Source organism: Bos javanicus, chromosome 17 (genome assembly GCF_032452875.1).
Source record: "Bos javanicus breed banteng chromosome 17, ARS-OSU_banteng_1.0, whole genome shotgun sequence".
NCBI classification, from domain to species: domain Eukaryota; kingdom Metazoa; phylum Chordata; class Mammalia; order Artiodactyla; family Bovidae; genus Bos; species Bos javanicus.
The window spans coordinates 64,278,093-64,290,824 of NC_083884.1; the positions used below are offsets into that span (position 1 = coordinate 64,278,093).

The 12,732-nt window shown below is 46.7% G+C and overlaps 1 protein-coding gene across 3 annotated transcripts in view; it reads left to right on the forward strand.

Moving 5' to 3' along the window:
• Positions 1-42: 42 nt before the first annotated feature.
• KCTD10 (potassium channel tetramerization domain containing 10) overlaps positions 43-12,732 on the forward strand; it is a 29,436-nt gene continuing 16,746 nt past the window's right edge. For 2 of the 3 annotated variants that reach the window (XM_061385109.1, XM_061385110.1), the window contains exons 1-2: positions 43-150; positions 12,106-12,319. In XM_061385109.1, coding sequence (XP_061241093.1) covers positions 148-150; positions 12,106-12,319 — 217 coding nt within the window. In that variant the 5' untranslated portion in view covers positions 43-147. Of the gene's footprint in view, positions 151-1,058; positions 1,168-12,105; positions 12,320-12,732 lie in introns of all 3 variants that reach the window. The other variant, XM_061385111.1, reaches the window with a different exon arrangement.

A 12,732-nucleotide genomic window follows, 5' to 3' on the forward strand; every position in this document is an offset into this window, starting at 1 on the left:
AGGAAGGTGTCCTCTGCGGGGCGGAAGTGAGGTGCAGACAGCGGAAGTCCCCGCCCCGGCCCCGCCTCCGCCCGCGGCTCACGCGAGCTGGGTGTTTCCTGTCTCTTTCAGTCCGGGTTTGGAGACTCCGGCTTCCTCCGGCTTTTCATGGTAAGGAGGGCGTTGCCCGCGGACTAGGGGCTGCAGAGCCGCTTGAGAGAGCCGGTCAGAGGCAGAATAGAGAGGGCAGAGACCGAGAGGAAGGGGTGCGACGATGGACTGTCGCGATAGGGGAGAGGAGGTTGGGAGGTTGGATGGGGGGCGAGGTTGGGGGTGGGGGAAGGGCTCTGGGCGGAGAATTGTGCCTCTGTTGTAGGGTGGGGGGCTTATCCCTGGCTCTTGGGGACGCGGGAAAGGGTATTTGGGCTTGGGGAGTAGATATGTACTTGAGTAAGTTGTGGGGGGTGGGTGGTAGTGGTGAGCCGGGCCACCTCTTAAGACTTGAGTGCTGGTTAGAAATGAGAATTGGTGATTGCAAAGAGAACAAAGAGATGTCATTGAAAGTGGACTTTTGGGGTGGAAAATGAGGAAAATAGGAAGGATTGTGAAGGTGGATGTGTAGGTGACCAGAGAGCGAAGTGAGATTGCTTGGAGCGGGGCGTTTGGGGTTTTTGAAAGTTGTGCTAGAGTCTCTGGGTTTCGGGGAAGTGGGCAAGGTGCGTCTGAGTATTCGGGCCAGTGGCGTGGAGAAAAGAAACGAGAAGGAGCATGTGGGAGGGCGTGGATTAGATGCTGGGAACTCCGCGGAGGGATGCCAGGGGCCTCAGGTCAGGATACTTTAGCCACGGAGTTCAGCACCTTAACTGGTGCCCGGGTACGTATCTGGTCAACTTCCGTCGAGACCGGGGTGGCCACACCTAAAAAGCTCGGGGTGTCTCACCCTCTCATCACCTATCTGTGGGAATGTTTCTCTGTGCTTGGAATCCTTCAGGGCTTTGCTGTTTGGCTTTGTCCCTGAGTGGGAATGACCAAACTTCAGCCCAGACCCTTTTTTTTTTTCTTCACTTGTTTGCCCGGAGTCTCTTCCCTGAAAAGTGCAGTCTTAGGGAACACCAGTCCCAAGGCCAATATGGAAGAAGAAATGACTCTACCTGTATCTGACTTTGAACTACTCCATTTCTGTGCCAAGTAAGTTCCACCCTAAGGGAAGGCGGCACTGAAGCAGTGGTTCTCAAACTGTGGTCCCCAGACCCGCAGCATCACCTGGGAACTTGTTAGAAATGGCCAAGTTTTCAAACCCTACCGGACTACTGAGTTAATCTGGGGGTAAGGCCCAGCAAGCCCTGCAAACGATTAAAGTCATGATTTCTTGATTTGGGCTGTTACGAGAAGTGCGTGAGAGTGGGAGTCAGAGGACCCTAATAGTTGTGATACTTAAATTTTCCCTTTGAAAATGGGATTAATGATGACGTTTTTCTCACTAGACTGTTGAAAGAAATAGGACAATGGTCTGTGTGCTCAACACTGGAAGAGTAAGTAATTTGACAGAACACTTGGAAGTAGCAGTGGCTGTCCTGTAGGTTTTAGATACCAGATAATGCTACAGTTTTGTGGCTGGTTGAATTTAGTTGATTTGAAATGGAACAGACTTTTTTGAATTGCAGAAGTGCCCAGAGTTGGGAAGTTTTATAATTAGCCTCAAGGCAATGAACCCTTAGATCTAGTTAGTTAAAGGAACACCTGAGCTTTGTGGCTGCACATTAGAATCACCCTGAAGAGCTTTGTAAACACTAGTTTCTGAGTTTCCACACCTTTCTTTCCACACCTTTCCACAATTTGATTAATTGTTTTGGGCTGAAGCCAACTCTCAGCACATCTAAGAGCACCCAGGTGATTCCAGTACTGCCAGGGCTAGGACCCTCTGGTCTTAAGGATAGCTTGAGGAGCAGAAGGAAAAGGACACTCTTTTTTTTTAAACATTTATTCCTTGAGGATTATTCTGAAGATTTTGACTTTAACTTCATGTTACGAGTAAGGAAACTGAGAGGCTTCCCTGGTGATCCATTGGCTAAGACTCCGTGCTCCCAATGCATGAGGCCTGGGTTTGATCCCTGGTCTCGGGAACTAGATCCCACATGCCGCAACTAGAGATTCTGTATGCCACAGTGGTCAAAGATCCCACGTATCACAGCTAAGACCCGGCTCAACCGAATAAATCAATAAATACCCTTATCAGATCCTCCCAGGTAGAACCCATAGTTTAAAAAAAAAGTTAGGAAACTGAGACTTGGTGTGTCTAAGCGTCACACAGAACTGCAGTCCAAGTTTGCTAAACTCACGTCCAAACCTTCCACGTACACGTCTCCTCCAACACACAACAAGGAACATAGTTCTGCAGAGAGATGGTAGAGAACACTTCGGAGGTTGAGGGATTCAGTATCTTTTTCCTATTGTACTTACTTGCCTGGATTTCTTTTCAAGTCAAGGGCTTTCCCCCACGGCTGATATGTTTTTTATTTTTTTAAAGCTAGTGTACAGTTATTTCCTCTCTGTGTGTGGCCTGAAGCTGTGAATCAGAGGCCTGCTTTTGTTTCTGATTTGGCTTGTTTTTATGTGTGGTCTAGAATTCATAGGGCCCATGGAGCCAGAGGAGGGGCAGCTTCTGCAAGACCAGGAAGTTAAATGTAGCCTGCTTGACCCGGGGGTGACACAGATCTTTTAGAACTGAGGGTTGCAATCTTGGCTGCACGCTAGAATCACCCAGGCAGTTGGAATTTTAAATTTCTATTTCCAGGCTACATCCCCAGACCAGTTACATCAGAGTTTCCCTGGGTTGAGCCCAGGCATCAGTATTTTTTTCTCTTTTTTTTTTGGTAAGTGGAGAGCCACCATTGAGAATCAGCAACAGTGTGCTGATTCTGAGTTGGGAAAGAGAAAGCCAGACTTACTGATATAATTAGAGTAAACTTTTGATTGAATAAAATTGGTAACTAGTATGTCAAGTATTGATTACCTGTGTTTCTTATAGCCAGTTTTGCTCTCTCCTGCCTCACCTCCCCAACCTCATTGATAATGAACTCAAGCCTTTGGAACAAAGCAGGACCCCAGCGGGGATGGCTGGGGAGTCCTCCGAAGAGAGGTTTGGCTGTGAGAGCCTCCTTGTCTGCTGCTCTGTGTCCCCGCTCCATCTGACTCGGGCTTAGGGACAGACAACAGCCAGAACCGTATTTCCCAAGGTCCTCTCCTAGTATTGAAGTGTGCTCCAAAAAGGTGCAAGGCTTGCTTTGTCTATTCAGAGTTCTCAGGCTAGACCAAGATATTTTCCACCTTCGTCTTCTTAGTAATTCAGCCAGATGTCAGAAGAGCTGGAAATGATCTCTGAAGAGAAGAGAATTTGAGACTTGGAGCGCATCCTCAGATGATCATGCTTTGGGTGCTTCATGTTGCTCTGAGCCAGGGGCTGGGCCCAGCACCCTCTGGGGCTTCTGTCACCACAGCCCTGGGAGGGAGGTGTGGCTCCTGTCCCGCTTGCTAGATCAGACTAGGTTCCAGACGGCCTTCCTTGATGGCCCAGCAGGTAAAGAATCTGCGTGTAATGCAGGAGACCCAAGAGATGCAGGTTCGATCCCTGGGTCAGAAAGATCCCCTGGAGGAGGAAATGACAACCCACTCCAGTATTCTTGCTTGAAAATTCCCACGGATATAGAAGCCTGGCGGGGTGCAGCCCGAAGGGTAGAGAAGAATTGGACATGACTGAGTGGCTAAGCACAGGCTCGAATGGCTCCTTCAGGCTCCTACAGCTGGTCAGTTACAGGGCCAGGGGCTTAAACTCAGGTCTGATTTGCAAACCCAAGCCCTCAGCCACACATGGCTTCCTGTCTTTATTTTGGAGCTTTTCTGAAGACGACTGAGGTGAGGTCTCCTTTCTCAATTTCTGTGTCATAGCTCTGTATGTACCAAGTGTGACCATTGATTAAATCGTGGGCTTGAGGCCAGGCAGGACTTGCCCACGTTCTTCTCTCGCTTTGTTATCAGGCCGCCTCTGTCACCATGCACTTCAGGAAGTGACTGAATATGGGCTCAAGGTATCCAAATTCACAAAAGGGAAATAATGATAGCTGGCTTCCACCACTGTTTAGATTTTATTTATTTAAATATTTATTTATTTGGCTACGCCAGGCCTTCGTTGCCGCATGCAGGATCTAGTTCCCTGACCAGGGATCGAACCTGGGCCCCCTGTATTGGGAACACAAAGTCTCAGCCACTGGGCCACCAGGGAAGTCCCTATTTGGATTTTAAATGGTTGTTTGTGATGATACACATTAGAACAGTGGCATCTTCAGGAAAGGGGCTCTCTGGAGTGATGGAAATGTTCTCTATCTTGAGTAGGGGCTACATATATGGGCTTCCCTGGTGGCTCAAACAGTGAAGAATCTAACTGCAGTGAGGGAGACCAGGCTTCCATCCCTGGGTCGGGAAGATCCCCTGGAGAAGGGAATGCCCACCCACTCCAGTACTCTTGCCTGGGAAATCACATAAACAGAGGAGCCTGGCGGGCTACAGTCCTTGGGGTTGCAAAGAGTCAGACCTGACTGAGCAGTTAAAGTATACATAGATGCATCCATTGATCAAAGCTCATCCAACTCTACACTTAAAATACACTTTTTTGGGACTTCCCTGATGGTCCAGTGGTTAAGAACCTGCCTTGCGGTGTAGGGAACACATGTTCGATCCCTGGTCCGGGAAGAGCCCACATGCCTCAAGCCAGAGGCCATGCCGCAACCACTGAACCCTCCAGCTCTGAAGCCTTCGTGCCACAACTCGAGAGCCTGTGCGCCTCAACGAAGACCCCACGTGCTGCAGCTCAGACCCAATGTGACCAAAACAGATATGAAAAAACATTTATTGTATATACATTATCTTTAAAAAGGTATTGGAAAGCAAAGCAAGTACAGTACACAAAATTATCTGTTACGACTTTTATTTACCTGTTTCATGTTAGGTGCCTTACAAAATGCTACATCATTTCCCCAAAACATTTATTTTTGTGTAAATTTTGATCTGACAAGGGTGCTTAAAAAAATATTTACATTTTGGGGCAGATTTCCTTAATGAACTCCCATCCCACCCAAGACCCCCCCAAAATCCATAAATACAAGCTTTTTTCCTCTAATACTTGTATTTTATGGAAGTGTGGTTGACACAATGTTTCAGGTACACAGAAATGTGCGATATACATATATATTATTTTTGAAATTATTTTCCTGTGTAGGTGATTATAAGATACTGACCATAGTTGCCTGTGCTACACACTAAACCTTTGTTGCTTGTTGCATATCTATTTTTTTTAATTAGAAATTTAACATTCTATTCAGGCTAAGTCAAACAAGTGGAATCAAAATGTCATAAATTTTTTAGTTAGGCAAAAATTCATATTTTCTAAAATATATGTTACACATATTTTTATATGTGTATACAAGAGCTTTACTACACTTGATAAAGGCTTGAGAAAGAACATCAAAAAAAGAGAGATGGAGAAATTGGAAAACAAACTAAATTAAATGGGAGCGCTGAATATGAAATAGAAAAAGTGAAACAAACTAGATAAAAGTAAAAGATCCTTATATAGTCCAGTTTTTAAACATGGCTGCTCATTGGAAACATATTGAGCTCTGGCAGAAAGAAAAAAAATAGCAATGTCTGGCCTTTTGTATTTTTCAAAACATTCCAAGATAATTCTGATATGCATCTGGATTTTAAAAAGTGATTACAGGTTTTCTGTTAAATGATAATTTTGGTGATATAAAACTCTATTATTTTCCTGTTGACCAATCATACAATGCTATTAAGTGAGTAATAGTTACATAATCACAATAATGAAAGATGCTTATTGGTTTTCACAATCAGTAGCCAGATAAAAAAATAAAAGGTCATTACAGTTGCAGGCCACAGGGTAATGTGCTAACAATATAAAATAAATACATACAGTTTGAAGGACCAAGCAGAGCGATGTGATAAGCGGAAGTGCACATATGCACATATTTTCATCTCCTCAGCCAGTCTGTGTCTTTTGGTTGGTGTATTTAATCCATTTACATATAAGGTAATTATCAATATGTGTGATCCTATTACTGTTTTCTTAATTGTTTTGGGTTTATTTTCTGTAGATAGGTATTCTCCTTCTCTTGTTTCCTGCCTAGAGAAGTTCCTTTAGCATTTGTTGTAAAGATGGTTTGGTGGTGCTGAATTTTCTTTAACTTTTGCTTGTCTGGAAAGCTTTTGATTTCTCCATCAAATCTGAAGGAAAGTCTTGCTGGGTGGAGTATTCTCGGTTGTAGGGTCTTCCTTTTCATCACTTTAAATGTATCATGCCATTCTCTTCTGGTTTGTAGAGTTTCTGTTGAGAAATCAGCTGATAGCCTGATGGGAGTTCCCTTGAATGTTATTTGTAGTTTTTCTCTTGTTGCTTTTAGTATTTTATCTCTCTTTAATTTTTGTCAATTTGATTACTGTGTGTCTCAGTGTGTTCCTCCTTGGGTTTATCCTTCCTAGGATTCTCTATGGTTCCTGAACTTGATTGACTATGTCCTTTCCCATATTCGGGAAGTTTTCAGCTCTTATCTCTTCAGATATTTTCTCAGGTCCTTTCTCTCTCTCTCCTCCTCCTGGGGCCCCTACAATTCAGATGTTGGTGCATTTAATGTTGTCCCAGAGGTCTCTTAGGCTGTCTTCATTTCTTTTTTCTGTATTCTGTTCCGTGGCTTTGATTTCCCCCATTCTGTCCTCCGTGTCATTTATGTGTTCTTCTGGCTCAGTTTTCCACCATTGATTCCTTCTACTGTATTCATCTTTGTTCTTTTGTTCTTCTAGGTCTTAGTTAAACATTTCGTGCATCTTCTCAATCTTTGCCTGCATTCTTTTTCTGAGATCCTGAATCATCTTCACTATCATTATTCTGAATTCTTTTTCTGGAAAATTGCCTACTTCCACTTAGTGGTTTTTCTGGGGTTTTATCTTGTCTCTTCATCTGGGACATAACTTTCTGCTTTTTCATGCTGATTAATGTGGTTTTTGTTTTATTTGCTGTGGGACTGTGGTTCTTCTTGCTTCTTCTGTCCACCCTCTGACAGAGGAGGCTGCAGCTTGTGTAAGCTTCCTGATGGGAGAGACTGGAGGTGGGGAAAACTGGGTCTTGCTCTGGTGGGCAGGGCCTTGCTCAGTAAAGCTTTAATCCAATTGTCTGCTGATAGGTGGGATTGCACTCCCTTCCTGGTAGTTGTTTCGCTTGAGACCACCCAGCCCTGGGCTCTGTGGTAGAGTTAGTGAACTCCGAGAGGGTTCATGCCAAGGGGGACTCCTGGACTGCTGCTGCCAGTGCCCCCGTCTGTGTGGTGAGCCCCTGCTGACCCACAGCTCCACAGGGGGCCCTCCAACACTGGCAGGTAGTTCTGGCTCAGTCTCCTGGGGGGTCACTGCTCCTCTCCTCTGGGTCTTGGTGTGGGCAAGATTTCATTTGTGCCCTTTAAGACTGGAGTCTGTTTCCCCCAGTCTTGTGGGAGTCCTATAATCAAATGCTGCTGGCCTTCAGGGTCGGATTCCCAGTCCCTTTGTTGGATCCCCACGCTGAGAAGCCTGACTTGGGGTTCAGAACCTTCACAGCAGTGCGAGAACTTCTTTGGTATTACCGTTCTCCAGTCTGTGGGTCACCCACCCGGCGGGTGTAGGACTTGATTTTTTTCATGATTGCGCCCCTCCTACCGTTTTGCTGCAGCTTCTTTGTCGGCTATCTTATTTTGGTGAGTTACAGTTCCTCCTGTTGATGGCTGTTCGACACCTAGTGGCAATTTTGGTGCTCTTGCAGGGGGAGATGAGCGCAAGTCCTTCTCCACCATCCTGAACCGGAAGACCCTAACTACAAGCTTTTTAACCACCCTGCTACAGGTCTTCAAAGTTTTCCAAAATTCCTTATTCCTATAAGCTGTTTCTGTCATCCCATGGATGATGTGTCTTTCTGGGGTAAGTGGTTGGTGATGACTGTTAGTGTCACCAACTGGTTTTGGCTGGAGGGCATAAAACTATACCCTGATATTGCAAAATATTTTTTTAAAATATTCTTTATTCCTTTCTTTTTCAGCCTTCCCACAATGAACATGTATTATGTTGATAACTGATAAATAAACAAAAGTGTCTTTTTTCTGCTGCAACACCTGGCATGTGGGATCTCTAACCAGGGATCGAATTTCAATTGAAATCCCGGGACTGGTTTCAGAAGGAAGCTGGGAGGTGAGGGCCCTGCTTCCTCTTGGCCTCTGTCTTTTGCGTTTGGCATCAGGCCACAGAGACCCCAGGTGAGCTCAGCCTGCACTTTTCAAACCTTAATTGCTTGTGACGTTTTTGCGTGATGGAGCAGGAACAGTTTCTTTAGAAAACACTTTACTCTTCAGGAGGCCATTCATCATCTTTTCCCGCAGCAGGCCCTGACACCAGTTCCCCAGGCCACTCTTGAGGGGATGGAGGTCGAGCAAATTTGCCATTGTCTCTGCTACCACCGATGGATGGCAGGTTGCTATCAGTTAGTCCCTTAGCCCATTTAAAAATTAACATTTGTGGAGCTTCCCTGGTGGTCCAGTGGTTAAGAATCCACATTTCCACTGCAGGGACGTGGGTTTCATCCCTGGTTAGAGATCCCACATACCAGGTGTTGCAGCAGAAAAAAGACACTTTTTTTTGTTTGTTTTTATCAGTTATCAACATAATACATGTTCATGTTCATTGTGGGAAGGCTGACAAAGGAATAAAGAATATTTTTAAAAAATCCTTTTGCAGTTATCAGAGTATAGTTTTATGCCCTCCAGCTAAAACCAGGAGCATGTTTGCAGTCAAAGTTGAGTTTGTTTCCTTGATACATTGAAGGAGAAGTGTGAGGTGGCTCAGGAGACTCTGGCTGGCGGTGGGTGAGTTTGGGGAGAAATCAGGGAAGTGGGGCTTCACTTTGTGTTGAATGCTGTCAGGAAATAGGGCTAATTCTGTGGTTGGGTCTCCGTAATTCCTCCCTTTAAGGTGCGAAGGATGGAATGGGGCTTGGGCTCTAATTGGGAAAGAAGCAGCCCTGGCTTCTTCTGGTCATTTTTTGGGACAGTGTTTTTGTCCGTGTTCAGACATAATCACGGAGAGGACTTGCTTGGATCTTGATCCATCTGCCACCAGGTGGCCTTGTCTGGTGGTGATGGGCTGCAGGCAGCCCAGAGCCTCAGCGTGCAGGCCAGGCAGCTGCTGGCCGTCAGGGGCTGCCTTCTCAGCCCCGAACCACAGGTTCAGTAAAGACTCAGCCATTCTTGGACACTTCTCCAGCTGTAGAATTTTACCTACCCAAGAAAGTTTTCTACTGGGAGTTGGGATTAGCTGATGTAAACTATTACATCAGTTCAGTTGTTCATTTGTGTCCGACTCTTTGCGACCCCATGGACTGCAGCAAACCAGGCTTCCCTGTCCATCACCAACTCCCGGACTTTGCTCAAACTCATGTCCATCGAGTCAGTGATGCCATCCAACCATCTCACCCTCTGTCATCCCCTTCTCCTTCTGTAGTATTTCTCAGCATCAGGGTCTTTTCCAGTGAGTCAGCTCTTCGCATCAGGTGGCCAAAGTATTGGAGTTTCAGCATCAGTCCTTCCAATGAATGTTCAGGACTGATTTCCTTTAGGATGGACTGGTTGGATCTCCTTGCAGGCCAAGGGACTCTCAAGAGTCTTCTCCAGCACCGCAGTTCAAAAGCATCAGTTCGGCATTCAGCTTTCTTTATGGTCCACCTCTCAACATTCATATGTGATTACTGGAAAAACCATGGCTTTGACTATGTAGACCTTTGTCAGCAACGTGTCTCTGCTTTTTAATATGCTGTCCAGGTTTGTCATAGCTTTTCTTTCCAAGGAGCAAGCATCTCTTAATTTCGTGGCTGCAGTCACCATCTGCAGTGATTTTGGAGCCCAAGAAAATAAAGTCTGTCACGGTTTCCATTGTTTTCCCCATCTGTTTACCACGAACTGATGGGACTGGATGCCACGATCTTCGTTTTTTGAATGTTGAGTTTTAAGCCAGCTTTTTCGCTCTCTTTCACTTTCATCAAGAGGCTGTTTAGTTCTCTTTGTTTTCTGCCATAAGGGTGGTGTTATCTGTATATCTGAGGTTATTGATATTTCTCCTGGCAATCTTGAATCCAGCCCAGCATTTCGCATGATGTACTCTGCATATAAGTTAAATAAGCAGGGTTACAGTATACAGCCTTGACGTACTCCTTTCCCGATTTGGAACCAGACTGTTGTTCGATGTCTGGTTCTAACTGTAGCTTCTTGACCTGCGTACGGATTTCTCAGGAGGCAGGTCAGGTATTCCCATCTCTTCAAGAATTTTTCCGTTTGTTGTGATCCACACAGTCACAGTTTTTAGCGTAATCAGTGAAGCAGAAGTAGATGTTTTTCTGAAATTTCTCCTGCCAGCAGATGTTGGCAATTTGATCTCTGGTTCCTCTGCTTTTTCTAAATCCAGCTTGAACATCTGGAAGTTCTCGGTTCACGTACTGTTGAAGCCTGGTTTGGAGAATTTTGAGCATTACTTTGCTAGTGTGTGAGATGAGTGCAGTTGTGCAGTAGTTTGAGCGTTCTTTGGCATTGCCTTTCTTTGGGATTGGAACGAAAACTGGCCTTTTCCAGTCCTGTGGCCCCTGCTGACTTCTCCAAATTTGCTGGCATATTGAGTGCAGCTCTTTCACAATATCTTCTTTTAGGATTTGAAATAGCTCAGCTGAAATTCCATCACCTCCATGAGCTCTGTTTGTAGTGATGCTTCATAAGGCCACTTGACTTATATAGAGGCTGGATAAGCAACATGGTCTTACTGTAGCGCACAGGGAACCGCAGTGAAGAGAGTATTAAAATGTGTGTGTGTGTAACTGAGTCAGTGCTGTGCCACAGAGACTGGCACAACGTTGCAAATCAACCGTAGTTCAATAGAAATGCAATTAAATTTTATAAACAGTTTGGCGTACACGCGCGCCAGGTTCCAGTCTCCCATCGTCCGTCTGCTTCGATCAGAAGCGGCATCCGCTTCTACGACTTGAGATGCCCATGGTCACCAGCAGGGCTCTTAGAGGGACTCGGTGAATCTTGCGCTGTGGGGCGACGCTAGTGCAGGAAGCCTCTAATTTTGCAGTAACTGGGTTCACCGCATCTTTATGTCTTTCATTGAGTCCTGGGAAACACTGTTTCCCTGGAGGGGAATGGTAGTTGAGATCACACTCAATTTCTTCCAAGCTTGTTTCATGGGTAATTCAGCTGAAAGGCGTCACTTTCATCTGTTGCGTGGTGAGTGGCAACAAGGGGACAGAGACCCAGGTAGCGCTCTTAGCCGCTTTAGGACACAGCCAGGGTGTCCCTTTAGTTATATCAGCAGTAGACACAAAGGAACTCCTTGTAATGCAGGACTCGGTGGTAAATGCAGATCTGCAGGGTCAACAGGTGAAGCCGCTGTGTGAGCCCAGCTGTCTGCGTGGAGTTTGGGGCCAGTTGGGGTTGCATACGCATGCCTACGGGGCGGCCGGCGCCCCAGCTCACACCATGCGTTCCCCTGCTGGCCTAGTTGGTCTCTGATTTTTGTTGTTGTTGTTACGCTGGGTCTTTGTTGCTGTGCAGGCTGTTCTCTAGTTGTGGCAAGCAGGGCCTACTCTAGTTGCTGTGTGCAGCCTTCTCACTGCAGTGGCTTCTCTTTGCAGAGCACAGGCTCTAGGCTTGCGGGCTCAGTCAGTGCTGCTCCCAGGCTTAGTTGCTCCATGGCATGTGGGATCCTCCTGGCTCAGGGATCAAACCTGCGTCTCTTGCGTTGACAGGCCGATTCTTTACCCCGGAGCCACCAGGGAAGGCCTGGCCTCTGATTTAAGAGAAGCCAGAAATCCAGGTTTTCCTCTGAACTCTTCCTGAGCTGTGAAGACCGGGAGTGAACTTTGTTCTCAGTGCAGGACACACTAGGACTAAGTAGGACTCATCTGGAGGCCAGCCGCAGCCCACTGGTTGAGGAAAGGAAATCAGGCCTGGTGCCCTGACCCTGCTGACCCTGCGTCTTGTCCCCGGGCAGGAAGAGATGTCAGGAGAAAGTGTGGTGAGCTCAGCGGTGCCAGCGGCTGCGACCCGCACCACTTCCTTCAAGGGCACGAGCCCCAGCTCCAAGTACGTGAAGCTGAACGTGGGTGGAGCCCTCTACTACACCACCATGCAGACGCTGACCAAGCAGGACACCATGCTGAAGGCCATGTTCAGCGGGCGCATGGAGGTGCTCACGGACAGTGAAGGTAAGCCCAGGGTCCCGGGCTGGGGCTGTGCTTCTGGTCGAGGGCTTCCTTCCAGTTCAGAAAAGCAACATAAAACCGGCTCGGGTTTCCTGTTATGCTCAGTGTTACCAGATGTGGAGGGAGCCTTGAGTGTGAGTAATGGAGACCACATCTATTCAGGGTGTGGTCAAGGAGGGCTTCCCTAAGGAGGTGACACCTAAGCTGAGACCTGGGGGGAAGTGGGTGGGGTCATAGTCTCCACTTAGCTGTTGGCTTGCGTTGTGACTTTGAGAATGTCACTTCCCCGCCCCCAGGCCTCAGCTCTGTGCAGCAGACACTGGACTGGCTCCCCTGGTTGGCTCCCTTCCCATTCTCTTTGTGAAGATCCTGTGATCTGAGTGAGACTCAGGTGTGACCGAGGCAGGACCGTCTGC